This window comes from Zootoca vivipara, chromosome 8, assembly GCF_963506605.1.
Source record: "Zootoca vivipara chromosome 8, rZooViv1.1, whole genome shotgun sequence".
Taxonomy (NCBI): Eukaryota; Metazoa; Chordata; class Lepidosauria; order Squamata; family Lacertidae; genus Zootoca; species Zootoca vivipara.
The window spans coordinates 26,735,339-26,750,162 of record NC_083283.1 but is presented as its reverse complement, the minus strand read 5'-3'; the positions used below and the strand labels follow the sequence as shown (position 1 = coordinate 26,750,162).

The window sequence follows — 14,824 nt, the reverse complement described above, 5'->3', positions numbered from 1 at the left end:
CATTTGTAAATTTGATCTTTAGTGAGCAGATCAAAGGAAATGCACTGTAGTGGGTGTCTGGCGTGCTTCTCCAGTTAGGTCTTTAATTAAAATTCTATCCCATAGTATTTTCGCCGGCTGCTGCTTTGCTATCGAGGTTCCTGGATTACCAAATGCGTCCTCTGATGCAGAGGTGAGATTTAAAGCTCTAAGTACACAGTAAACCATGAGCAGCAGAGTTCATTTTGCTGTCAAGGGGATAGGATTTCATCTGACATAAGTGAGAATCCTATAGGTTTCTGTGATAGTTAAGATCAATAAACTGCTGTCTTATTGAGCCTGCCATGCTGGGGGAAAAAACCCGCACCATTTAGATGTGTTACTATGCTGGACTCATCCTAGATAGTATTAGATTAAATCCTTGTTACAGATATTTAAATGCAAAAATTGTTCAATAAAAGGCTGAGGGGGGGGGGGATCCCTGAAAAAGAAAAGGAAACAAGTCTCCACAGTTAACCCAAACCAATCAATAAACCTCAAGATACATTTTGTGTGCTCCTTAATTACCACTTCTATCCTTTTCTTCTTGAAGGATCTTTTAATTTGAGTTCAGAACATAGTTCCTTCCTTTTACAGGCATCCCGAAGCTTTCCCTAACCATCTCAGATAACTATTCTGCCTTAAAAACCACATTGTTTGAACCCGGCATCATGCAGCAAGCTAATCCATTTAATGTGCAGTGCAATCCTAAAATGAGGCTACTCAGAAGTAAGAGCCACTGGGTTCAATGGGATTTGTTCCCAGGTAAGTGACTATAGAATTGCAGCCTAAATCATCTAATTAACCACCAGCTTTAATTTGATTGCCTATCTTAATCAAAGTATTCTTATTTTTTGAACAATACTTGCAGCGTGAATTTCCAATAGCCCCATCCTCATACGTTATTCTGTGCAAACCTATATTATTATGAAACCTATATTATTATGTGGTTCCAGTTTCCGATTATCTCTTTTGATGGTAGCAAAAGAGTACTGAAAAATCCTTGGAGATTAAAAAATAATAATATTTATAATAAGGAGCAAATAAACACATCTGTGATGGCTTTGTTATGAACCAGTATGATTCACCTCACCTGCAACCTCCAACCAAATTTATACATAGTGAAGTAGTGAGTGGATATATTTCTCAATTTCCTAGAGCTAATTAGATACAGTATTTATTCTTGGTGTCCATACAGATGCAGCAGGCAAGATTCCAGCTGCTGAAACCCTATACAGTATAGGACTCTGCAAATCCCTATGAATACTGGGAGGGGGGGTGGGGATAAAAGAACATTGTATGTCAAGAACGGGTAAAGAACATGGGCTTCTTGGTTGTGCAAACATTTGGCAGAACAAGAGTTAATACAGTTAATGCCAGAGAGTAATTGAGTTTGGATAGCTATGAAATCAGGTGCTATTCCTTCACCAGGTGTAGAACGGGGTGTCACAGATGGTAATGCTAGGGTTGTCATTTTTCAAAAAGTGAAAATCCGGACAATAAAGTTTGACAAAGTTTTTAAAAGTTGCATCTGGTTTTCAGCATCGTGATATATCACCAGCTAAACATCATGATATACCGATATACAGTCATACCTCGGTTTAAGTACGCCCTGGTTTGAGTATTTTCAGTTTAAGTACTCCGCAGACAGATTAATCCACTTTCCATTACTTTCAATGGGAAAGTTCGCTTCAGGTTAAGTACGCTTCAGGTTAAGTATGGACTTCCGGAACCAATTACATTCATACGGTACCTCGGGTTAAGTACGCTTCAGGTTGAGTACTCCGCGGACCCGTCTGGAACAGATTAATCCACTTTCCATTACTTTCAATGGGAAAGTTCGCTTCAGGTTAAGTATGCTTCAGGTTAAGTACAGACCTCCAGAACCAATTGTGTTTGTAAACCGAGGTACCACTGTATCATGATGTCTGAAATAAAGATGGAGCTATGTAGATGCATTGGATGGCTTCACGATTTTCCCCACATGGTGATTTTTGCATAGCTCTCTCTCTCTCTCTCTCTCTCTCTCTCTCTCTCTCTCTCTCTCTCTCTCTCTCTCTCTCTCTCTCTCTCTCTCTTGCACACACACACACATACACACACCACATGATTCACAATATATTGCCAGGTCAAAAATTATGAAACCAATATCACGATATGGACTTCAAATCAGCATTGGACATTATATCAATATATCCCCAGCCCTAATATCTGTTCATGCACCAAAAGCTATTAGCTTTAAAAATAATAATTCCCAGACATTACATTAACCAGGAGATAAATCTTTATATCATTTTATAGCATACTGTATGTTCAAAATAAAGCCAAGCTCATCGTCTCTGTGAGAGAGGAAATTGTGCGACAGGAGATTCCTAGCGTTCCTTTTGCAAAGTTAAATCCAATTGCCAGCCACATTACCGACACTGAAATGCAGCCATGGTGGCTGTTGGGTACCACATTTAAGTATGCAATCAACCTTCGGTTCTGTATGTACATCATGTACTAGAGATAGAAATGGAGGTTGTTTAAATATAACTGGGTTCTTACCATCATGATTAGGGTTTCCCAAAGTCCATGGCTCATCTGAGTCAAAATGAGTATCTCCCCCAATTCCTGGCCCGGGAAAGTAAGCGTGAGCCAAAAATCCTCCCTCCCCATCAAAGGGAGAGCTGTCTCCATGAAAACCTGATGCAAAAATGATTGTAATATCCACGTCCCTCTTGCCATTCTCCAGTTCAACGTAAGGAACTTCCTCAAACGTCAGAGGGGTTACATTCTGCCACACGTCAAAGGCACGGCGAATAGCTTTACGGGTTTCAGCATCTCCTACTTTCGGAGTGACGTTCTTTATGCTGCAAACAAACAAAGGTAATGCCTTTATTAGTGACACTGCTCACTTCTGCTTCAAAAGCAACGAATTGTTTTGACACACTCCGTGCTGGGGGAGGGAAAACATTCTTAAGGGGAAAGAGTCAGCATTAATTATACTTAGCATAGTTCAAAGCACTACACATACATATCCTAGTTAAATATACTCACATGCATTACCTAGCTGTATCCATACATAAGGTTAAGTCAGGATTACTACCTCCAATATTGCAGATGAGCTGATTGAGGGTGTGAAAGGCTTGCCTAAGGCCATCTTTTGAGTTCATGGCAGAGGCAAAAGTTTGAACCAGGAGCCTCCTTAGTCATGCTCAGTCTCTTAGTCACTCTATTACACAGGTCCTCAAGCATTATTAGTAAGTGTCTGTTACGGCAGATCTCATTTTGGATTAGTTATCTGATCAGCAGCAGCTCAAGTTCTCTCCTCCCCAACTGGTTAAAAATAAACATCTCTCACAAAAACTTATTTGACAGGACAAGAACTGTCTGTTTTCATATTAGATAATAATTACAATTATTTAGTCAAATGTTGGCACTTCCTTCTGATCAAAGAGATGCAAATTATATCTTATAATTGGTTATAACTAACAACAGGATAACAGGCTAGGCATCCACCCACCCAAGAAGCACTACACAAAGCATGATAATTAACAGGTACTTTTTAAGGACCGTGAAGCTATTGGTTCAATTCTTGGTAACTGAAGTATACAACTGTCTCTAATAAAATACTACTGTCAACACCAGTTGTGACTGAGGCACTGCTTCCAATGCCACACTGGCAAAAGAAACATCCACACAGAGGAAGAACTCAATGCTGAAGTTTCTACCCATGCTAACCCTCAGGAAAAGGTATATAATAGTCCAGTTGGAGAAATTGCAACAGGGCTCATGACTGGAAGGGGGGCAGAGTCTGGTTTTTGAAAGGAAGGAAGGAAGGAAGGAAGGAAGGAAGGAAGGAAGGAAGGAAGGAAGGAAGGAAGGATCTTTAGACCCTTCTGGAAAGAATGCTTCCAAGCAAAATGTGCAGGTAATTTTCTAAGCAATTTCTGTGAAATATGCCAGCCTACCTGCTCCCGCCTTCCAATCTTTTTAGCCAAAGACTGAAGTCAGAGATGTGATTGACAAGTGAGTTGTTTGGACACCAGGCTATAAGAATGCCTGAGGTGTGTAGGAGCTGTTGTTAGTCTTTAAGTTACCACAAGAGTCAGACTTATTTTGTGGTCCTTTATTTCATGGGCTTCATTTTGGGAGAAGGGGGCCCCCCAACCACCTTAATCTGGCCTTGTATAGTGCATGGAGAAGGGCTATCACATTACATTGTATTTCCTGTTGCATGGTGGGTGGGTGGGTGTGACCACAAGTCTCAAATTACTCAGTCAAACATGAAATAGGAGTGTTCCTGGGACTCTCATGCCACTGGGCTAACATGGGAACACAGCCAGAGAGCCACCCCGAAGGCAACCACATCTTTCACCCTAACATGCTCCCTTGGTTGGTTTTTCTTTTTCTTTTTTTCAAATTAATCTTTTTAGAATAGCATTTCCCTCACCCCACCCCCAAGTATGTAACAAATATATATGGAACAAAGGCTTCAAAATGAATATTCTAAAAATATTTCAAAAAGAAACATTCCAGAGCGCAAACATGTTATGTAACAGTTATATAAATTTCCTCCAAATGTGATGCTTTGTCAGAGCAGAAAATTTTCATGAATAAAATCTTGGATGATTCATTGATGCAATGTTATAAATCATGCCAGATTATAAGGCACTGCATACCTCCAAAAGTGCATATAGAGCTCTCATGTTTACATTTTTTTAAAAAATAACCCTGTTATATTTTACCTAGCCCATTCATAATCACTGAAAGATCAGGGTTTAATTAAGACTATTAGAACATAAAATGGCAAGTGGGGAGTTGATACCCCTGAAAGCACGTAAAATTCAGTGCACAGAAGCAAAATCAAGTTGGGAGAGCTGAGTATGTCTGCAAGTGATGAAGTAACGCAGCCCACCTCAGTAATCCAAACAAACAGCAATTTAGATGTCTGGATTATCCGAAGACTTTGGATGCCCTCCAAGGCTGGCTACTGCTGACTTGAGGAATGGCTGTTGCTGGCCCTAGCTAAGAACCACAATGCCAAGGGGTTAAGTATACTAGCCTACAAGCAGGCTGCGTGAGAGTGAGTGCTGGCTACTTGGCCCTTTCTCACGGCTTCTGTTCAGTTATAAGCAACACCGCAGTCACAAGCAGCCAAAGTGTCCATGCCACTTTATTCCTGCATTGCCGCCATCAGAGGTGATTTGTTTCATATAATTGTAATTCTATATGCCTGTTGTCTTTGGAAGAAATGGAGGCAGTGAGAGATTTTACTTTCTTGGGCTCCTTGATCACTGTAGATGGTGACAGCAGTCACGATATTAAAAGACACCTGCTTCTTGGGAGAAGAGCAATGACAAACCTAGACAACATCTTAAAAAGCAGAGACATCACCTTGCCGACAAAGGTCCGTATAGTTAAAGCTATGGTTTTCCCAGTAGTGATGTATGGAAGTGAGAGCTGGACCATCAAGAAGGCTGATCGCCGAAGAATTGATGCTTTTGAATTATGGTGCTGGAGGAGACTCTTGAGAGTCCCATGGACTGCAAGAAGATCAAACCTATCCATTCTGAAGGAAATCAGCCCTTAGTGCTCACTGGAAGGACAGATCGTGAAGCTGAGGCTCCAATACTTTGGCCACCTCATGAGAAGAGAAGACTCCCTGGAAAAGACACTGATGTTGGGAAAGATGGAGAGCACAAGGAGAAGGGGATGACAGAGGACGTGATGGTTGGACAGTGTTCTCGAAGCTACGAACATGAATTTGACCAAACTGCGGGAGGCAGTGCAAGACAGGAGTGCCTGGCGTGCTATGGTCCTTCCAACAAATTGTAATTCATTTCTAGTTGCATTTTGACCCAGATTTATTTATCTGTAAGAATTTCTAGACTGCTTGATACACACATCCCTAAGCACTATACAAAAGTAATGTAAAAAAAACAATAAAACTGTATAATAAAAGCAGAAACATTTAAAAACAGGAATTCAGAAATAACAGGTCCAGTCTTGAGCCCCCCAAAATTGAGCCCTTGCAATGTTTTGCAATGAAGTGGAGGCTCCAGCTGGAAATGCAACGGCCAACTTTATGCGACTCTTCTTAAAAAGTTTACACATTTCCAGAGAGTGCCATACTACTCAAAATAATGTAATTTAATCAGGAGTATTTGGTTAAGAACAAAAGAAGTGCAAATAGAGATTGTAGTTTAGAGGAATTACAGCAAATAGGCCAGACTCAAATATAGCCACAACATTTTTTGTTTTGTTTTGTTGTTTTGTGATTTCATTCATTTGCTGCAGAAAGGAACACAGGCATCACCATCTTCTGGCCTCTGGATTTTTGGTGTGCAGTACACAATTTTGAAGGAGGGCAGCAAGGAGAATCTGTCTCCAGCAGAAATGGGAGGTTTGAAGCAAGAAGAGAGTTGAGTTTCCACATACATAGTGGTGATGAGGGGCTCCTTCAAATCTTCAGTGGAACACCATAGTGGGGTCGGAATTACAGCTTGGAATCAGTCACAACAAATACAATCTCAGCTCCGCTCTGCTAAAGTGATCTGTTGCAAAGACCAATTGACTTCAATAAGGTCATGATTTCATGTACTGTTTTAGCCTTGAGAGCAAATAGTAAATTACTTAGTGAGTAAAACACTTGTACTATGTAAATATCATCAGTGTGGTGGTACAGCAGTTAACCACCATCTTCTGAAAGCAAAGATTTCCAGAAGACTTTGAGTTTGGTGACCCTTCTAGAATAAGATTCCTTGCCTTAAGGCAAAAAAAAAAATCTGTCCTTGAGCAGAGGACGTTTTGCAGCCATAAACAGAAAAAAGTGACATTTTGATACATGAACTCTAATAGTAATAACACAAGAGCACAATTTTAAGCATATACACAATTCCATGTGATAGATGAGCCTGCCTTGTTGATGACAGATGCAGGGAAGGCTGAATTGGAGAAATACATAGTTTTGTGCCATTTTCAATAAACAGGTAAATTGTTAAGTAGTCCCTTTCTGTCAATTTTGCCTTTCCGTCTAAAATGCAGTTGTTCCCAGACATCCACAGTCATCTATCTAATCTGTCAAAAAAAGGGGAAAAAAGCAGTAGCTTGTGACAACAAGCAATATTCTCAGTTTGGTAACTACTTTGAGCATTTGGTGCTTTTTACGGTAATTTCAATGGTATGGGAAAGACTTCCTTCATGGCAGATCCCTTTCACTGTTACACAATTTGTATAGACACCAAATAAGATGCCAGAAGGATGTTCTTATATATATTAAAACATAAATATATTTATATAAGTATAAATGTATGTATCAGCCTTCAACTATGGGTCACAACAGAGAAGAAACAGTAAAATAAACTAGTGAATACAACAACAACAAAATTCCTAAAAGCAGTAAAATTTTAATTATTATACTACTGAGAAGGAGGAAAGCTGGGTTGAACTTTAGAAGCTACCAGGGTGAATTCCACCACTGCTAACAGAGTCAATCTATTCCAAGAAGCCCACAGAAAAATCTGCAACTGGCCAAACCAACTGGCTTTCCCATGAAGAGAATGATGTAACCGTGTTTTGTGACTGGCACCAAATTGTTCAGGATGGCACTGACTGTGAAGAGCTCCAGCAGGATCTATTTGAACAGGTTGGCTGGAAACTAGTTATGACTGTACCATAAAGATTGACTGGAGTTGTGATACAACAGGTGGCTGTGCAGTGGTCAGCCCAAAATGGAAATGATTATTAGAAAAGGGGGGGAGGAGGAGAAGACGAAGAAGACGAAGAAGACGAAGAAGACGAAGAAGACGAAGAAGACGAAGAAGAAGAAGAAGAAGATCATCTTGGATCCAAAGATAAGTTAACTGAAAGAAGTTCACAGAAGAAAAAGTTTCCCATTCTTGCCTCTCTACAACAGTGCCCACACCTCCCCCAGCAACCACTTGTGCCCTCCTGAATAATGTGGGATGGGGCACAGAGGGCTGCGAGGGACTGAGTGGATCTCTACCTGCTCTGAGGCAATTAGCCCGTCCCAGCTGTCTCTCATGTGCCACCACACACTGCAGAGATCCCCTACCCACAAAAACCCACCTGGAGAATTTTTTAAGGGAAGGGAATTTTTCCTTCTGGAAAGTTATTTCAATTAAGTTAGCTTAGGATTCAACGAGTTATATCTACATCTGTTGGGTTGTCACTGGATGCCACTGGTTGTCCCCCTAGTCGATGAGGTTCATTTGATATCAACACAAAACTCCTGTAGAATGCTCTTCTGGTAGATTCAGTAGGTTCCTGTGGTCCTAACATTTGTTTGCTGAAAGTCTTAGTCATGTCTAGGGGTGAAGTCAAACTGCTGAATTAGTAGCACTCAAATAACCTTCCCAGGACAATTGCCTTGGCCATGTGCATTGAGGTCCTGGGCTGCCCAGACAACAACAACAACAACAACAACAACAACAACAATTTATTATTTATACCCTGCCCATCTGGCTGGGTTTCCTCAGCCACTCTGGGCAGCTTCCAACAAAAGGTTAAAATACAATAATCATTCACATATCAAAAGCTTCCCTAAACAGGGCTGCCTTCAGATGTCTTCTAAAAGTTTGGTAGTTGTTTTTTTTTTTTGACATTTGGTGGGAGGGCATTCCACAGGGCAGGGGCCACTACCAAGAACGCCCTCTGCCTGGTTCCCTGTAACTTCGCTTCTCGCAGTGAGGGAACCGCCAGAAGGCCCTCCGTGCTGGACCTCACCCCCTCCCCTCAGCCTTACTGATGTGGTCCAAAGAAAAGCAGACCAGTGTGCTTGGCACCAGCCTGGCTGCAGGAGTTGCCAGAAGGAGGCATACAAGATGCCATTCAACTATCTTAGGGACTTCACTCTGGATTTGTGTAGGGTTTACTTACTCCTTAGCTTTTTCTTCTCCTTAAGATATCCTGCAAGGCAGTGGAGGTTTTGGATCAGAGTTTTCCTTCTCAAGTTGACGAGCCCCATCAGCCTTCTTCCCTCTGCACCACGAGCAGAAACTGCCTCCTTGACCATTGGACCCACTATTAGTCTCATGTGCTCAATTCAATAGTTATTTTATTATGAGACAATTAAATTAAACCTCCACATTTAGTGACAGTATGCCTCTGAATAACAGTTAATAGGGGGGCATGCACGCCTTGTTTATGGGTTCCTTGGAAAGCTCTGACTGGCCACTCTGGGAAAGAGGACCTGCGACTGAATGAAGGCTTGCCATCGCCCAGCAGGGTCCTTATGTTCTTAACAGACCCCACCTTACAGGAGAAGCCTGCTTCACACTTTGAGAACTGCTACTGAATTCTCAACACAGTTCTTTGAATTATTGATCATACCCATTAAGAAAGCAATTTCGTACAAAGTAAACTCAAGATACAGGGGGAAATCTTATTGCCTGGAATACATGAAACAGAGAAGAATCAACTAAACACAATATAGGCAACGGAGTGAAGTGGAAACAAAAGATGGTTCAAGAGGTGTGCAGTTAATCACATTCATTCATTATCTGGGGGGAAAGGGATAGCTAGCGAGTGAGTTTTCCAATTTTTCTGACTATACGTAACAGCTCAAGATGCAGACGTCCACGGTAAAGCAGACAGCGAGCTCTGTAGCACTTTGTCTCAAAACAAGGTGACTGGCAATAGAATGGGAAATGAAACCCAATGTTGGTAAGCGCATAGTAGGAAGAAACCCTAACTTGGATGTAAATCACTCAGGGAATATAAATCATCAGAATCAGTGTCCCTAAAAGGGAAGGGGGGGGAAGAGACTGCTAAAATAAGGGAGGAGAGGAAACAGCTTATTTAAGATTATACCCTGATTTATTCTGGAAGCTTAGGATGAGTAACATCACATTATGATATTAGCATAAAACATTATTCCAGTGCCCTTAACTGAGCTATGTTACAAGATTGTACAGGATTTCTCAGAAGAATACACAAGAAGGACTTTGCATGTTTGAAATTTAATATATAAATACAAATGAGTATTGCTCAAGCAAAAAACCAAAAACAAAGCAAAAACACCACTTCCTAATCATGTTCAAAGAAAATCCAAACATTTCAGCCAGAGATGTTCTAGGGCTATCTCTTCTGCAAGCAAGCTTCATAATATCCCATCTTTAAAATGTAAGATTTTTTTTTAATATGCCAATGAAAATATACAGAAAATTAGCAATAGCATGAATAGGGTTCTGTTATTTATACTCCTCATCAGACCAGAACAAGGAAATGCCCTATGAAATTAGGATGAAATTAAGCAGATTGTTTTTGACACTAAAAATTCATTGATCTTTGGAATCATTGGAATCTGCTTTATAGCAAAGTAAGGCCCTCGGTCCATCTAGATGGGCTTTGTTTATACTGCAGTTCTCCAGGGCTTGAGGCCTACCTGAAGATGCCAGGGACTGAACTCAAGACCTTTTGCCTGCAAATCATGTTCTCTGTTCACTAAGCTATAGTCTTTCCTCTATAGAACCTGCTCTCCTGGGAAGCTACTAAATCTAATAATATAACTCGGTTCAAAAGAGTACTAGACAAATCAATAAAATCAATCAATAATGATGAGTGTAGAAGTTCAAAGGATTCACATTCTCGTACTGTAGTGATAAAAGATCTAAGGACCCTAAATTTCTGGAAGTTGTAACAGTGACAGTGTTCACCCATTATTTGGTTGAAATCTACCTCTGTCACACCAGTCTTAAACATGGATGGCCGTAGCAAACTTTAAATAACTTACCCTGGCTAGATATAAAGGTCACAGTGTATATTTCCCCTAATGGACCAGCTGTAGAACAAAGGCGGAGCCTGTGGGTATTCTGCAAGCTTAGATATAGTCAATCCCTTGAGCCACTACATCCAACAGGCCTCCTGACTATACTGGCTCTTTGTTTGCATCTTTACATGTGCTTCTGCCTCTGATTCTGGGCTGCTCTCTGCCACAGCCTCTTCCTGCTCACTTAACCCTGTTGGTTCTTCAGCTTCCAACACCTCCTCCTCCCAGTCTGCTCCCTCTTTTCCCTTTGACCAGCGTCCCACCACCAACCCCCTGTCTCTGAGCCTTCTTCCCTTGGGGGTACCTCCAGAGGACCACCAGCTGCTGTCCCCCACCATTCTTCTGCATCCAGCCAGTCCATGACGCATGATCTAAAAGTGTTAAGAGAATTACACCTACACACAAAAATATATCTACTTCTATAAAGGCATGAAAATGCCAGTTTTTAAATCAATCTAATTCTACTTTGGCATAGACCTGAAGGCTCCCAAATCCAGAAAGCACTCCCCCCCCCCTCAATGACCTGGTGAGCATATTTAGATGAGTAGACCCCACTTTTGTTCTTCCTGAGCAATTTCCCCAGAAAAGTTGCCAAGGCTGTTGAAAGATGTTCATAGAGGTTTAAAGGGAGGCAAGAGGTTAATTTGATAGGGAGAGCTTCAAGGGAACACTTTATATAATCACGGACCATTTGGACTCAAGAAAATCATTCATTGCTTCCATAGCTTATGAGCATTTTCTCCCAAGGCATGCAAATCAATATTTTCAGGCTGCACACCAACATCATTGTCTTTGACAAATCATATCTCAGTAATAGAGCAGCATTTATTTATTTATTTATTTGCAATGCTAAAGCACTTACAAGTGAAAGGGTCACGGCTCTGCTTTCATTACCTGTAAGTGATATGTTTGTGTTGCCACTTCTGTCCTGTTAATGCGTATCGCTTTCGACGAATATTAAATCTGGAGTTGCCTCGTGTCTGATCAGGCACACCGCAACGAGGCTTCTTCATCCAGCTTTGAACAAATAAGGAGACAAAGGAAGAAATCAGTGGCACACAATGGCAATAACTTCTTAACGCAGCTGACAACCGCTAGCTCATTTCATTAATAAACAGCTATTCTCTCTCTCCACCCTTCCAAGATACAACTCCCACCCACCCCACCCCACCCCCGCCACACACTTCCACATATATTTCCTGGCTGGCATTTCTAAATAGCACATCCCATTAGAATACTCAATACAGGGAGGGCAGAAAGGGGCAAGCAAGCAGATTGGTAGGTGGGGTTGATACCTGTTCATGATTTGCATGGATCCTTCATATTTCAGGAGCTCTGTGCAAATTAAGTAGGAAATCAACAATGGATGGTGCTTTGTGAACTGGGCTCTGATTATGTCTACCTTCAGTTTCTTTTATTTTAAAAAGGTGTCTGGAGGGAGAAGGCAGCTCCTTGAGAGAGCAGGGAGCAACAGCGAGAATGATTTATATGTAAAACCTGCTATTAATGGAAGCTATGGAACCATGGAAGCTGGCTCCCCACCCCACCCCGCCCATCAGTCTAGCTTAGTGTGATCTGACTGGCAGAAGCTCTCATGGTTTCCGACAAGACCTTTCCATCCCTACCTGAAGATGCCCAGGACTGAACATGGGATTGAGCATGCAAAACATGCGCTGTACCGCTGAGCTTCAGTTCTCTCTCTTTCACTAACCCATATTTTAGAAATGTAATGCACATTGGAGGAATGAATTAAATGCCCCCTATTTCATTTGCTTATTGTGCCACAGGATGGCTTTGACTGACATTTCAATCTACCTGCCCTCTGGTTTAACTTGCTGAATTTCTAAAATGGCAAAAGCACAGTTTGCTACACTTATCTCTCCCCCACCCCATGCATATCAGGGTATTGATTGAATCTGCACATGATGTGCACAGTATAAGCAGAGCTCTTGATCCAATCCTTTTTGTACTGCGTTCTCCTCAATGAGTCAATGCACTCATGTGCATCGGCAACATGCAGGGGGATGTAAATTACAGGAAATGTGCAGTGGGCTGAACAAAAATCAAAAGATAGGAAACATGACAGGAGGTAACTCTGACAATCAAGTCATTTGGAAACCCCATAACTGGAGAGAGATTCAGACAGGGAGAATTTCATAAGCATTCCTAGTATATTGTGTTCCTTATTCTGAAAACTAAAATTGCTGTGTAAGATAATAAAGGTCTATAACGACCATTAGGCTGGATTGAATACCACCATTATTAGAAACTCACAATTATACCTAATCACAACAACACTACCCTAATGTTGCATTCCTTTTGTGTCACTGAAACAGTGAATAGCTGAGCTGATCGTATTTTGCCATGTAAGACTAGGAAGCTGCTCTCACTTTCCAAGGTTCACTAATAACTACAGGAGCATTTACAGGCAAATAAAATGCAATTGATTCAAAAAGTAATTTCATAGTTTGGATGCAATCCAATACGGAATTAGGACATAGAATTGATTTCCCTTGCCTGAAATTAGCTGAAGTCGGTGCAGGATTGTGGCCTTTGTGTTTAGATCTCTCTCTCTTTTTCAAGTCATTTAAAAAAAAAAATCTGAACAAGCTCCATTTCATTTCATCTCTAACCCAAAAACACAGAGGGATTGTTTGGTCTCAGGCTCTGACATAATTGAGCTTCTCATTACTAGTTTCTTTCCACTAAGAGCAAACAGCCTTAATTAGCAAAATACAGTTTCTCAGTGGAACAAGAGCACAACAACTTCCTCCACAAAATCCCCTGCATTAATTGGGTGCAAACTCTGTGGGAAAGACCAAAAGATAACCACCTCCACCCACATTGCCACATTCTTCACCTTCAGACTTCACTTGCATCAAAGGATCAGGCAACGATAAAGTAGCTCCCATGCTTTAGAATGCGCATGGAAGTAGGGATTCAGGGTTGATCAAAACTGAAATAGATCAAAAGTGAGCAGGGAGAATAGGTGTTTGACTTCCAAGGAAAAAGCTAATGAATATTAGACAAATATTAGACTTTCTCTGGAAGTCAGCCAAGCAAGTCAGTCTGAGGGTTTTTATTTTATTTTTGTTGTCCTTTTGGCATAGGCCCCCTTTCTTGAACCACCTGCATTCAGCTCAATCCAATATAGAAAAATTGGTCTAGGAAACACTAGGATATTGTTAAGCCTCTGTAGGCAGGCACACCACACCCCCGCCTTTCGTAGCACAACATAACTAGGTTAACTGCAATTCCCATCATCCCTGACCAATGGTCTTGCTAGCTAGGGATGATGGGAGTTGATAGTCCAAAAACAGCTGGAGACCAAAGTTTGGGAAACCCTGACCTAGATTATGTGGGGTAATCATACAGGGGTGGTAGAGGTACAAAGGATCCTGTTTCAATGCAGAAGAAAGAGAACCAGATGGAAAGAATGTTCTTCCACATGGGTAAGCAAAGTAAGGCCCAGGGGACGGATCCAGCCCAATCACCTTCTCAATCCGGCCCGTGGACGGTCCGGGAATCAGTGTGTCTTTACATGAGTAGAATGTGAACTTTTATTTAAAATGCATCTCTGGGTTATTTGTGGGGCATATGAATTCATTCCCCCCCCCAAAAAAAAATATAGTCTGGCCCCCCACATGGTCTGAGGGACAGTGGACCGGCCCATGGCTGAAAAAGTTTGCTGACCCTTGCTCTTCCAGTTATTTTAAATGTCAAGCAACTATCAATACCCCATGTAATCCCTCCAATAGTTGAAGGTATACCTCAGCATTCACTGAGCCTACACTAGGTAGAGGGATTCTTATTAGCTTACAAGGCAATCTTACATGCAAATGATTACACTAGCCATCTAAAGGGTTGTCACATGGAGAATGGAGAAAGCTTGTTTTCTCCTGTCCAGAGGCTAGGACCCAAACCAACGCATTCAAGTTACAAGAAAGGAGATTCTGATTAAACATCATGAAGAACTTTCAGACACTAAGAGATGTTTGACAGTGGAATGGTCTCCCTCAGGTGGTGGTGGTG

At 41.4% G+C, this 14,824-nt stretch overlaps 1 protein-coding gene across 1 annotated transcript in view; it reads right to left on the bottom strand.

Annotated features, from left to right (window-relative positions):
• The window catches only part of MMP16 (matrix metallopeptidase 16), a 178,122-nt gene that overhangs the window by 83,198 nt on the left and 80,100 nt on the right, over positions 1 to 14,824 (bottom strand). The window contains exons 3-4 of the mRNA XM_035125050.2: positions 11,687 to 11,809; positions 2,566 to 2,870 (exon numbers count right to left, since the gene is read on the bottom strand). Coding sequence (XP_034980941.1) covers positions 2,566 to 2,870; positions 11,687 to 11,809 — 428 coding nt within the window. The remainder of the gene's footprint in view (positions 1 to 2,565; positions 2,871 to 11,686; positions 11,810 to 14,824) is intronic.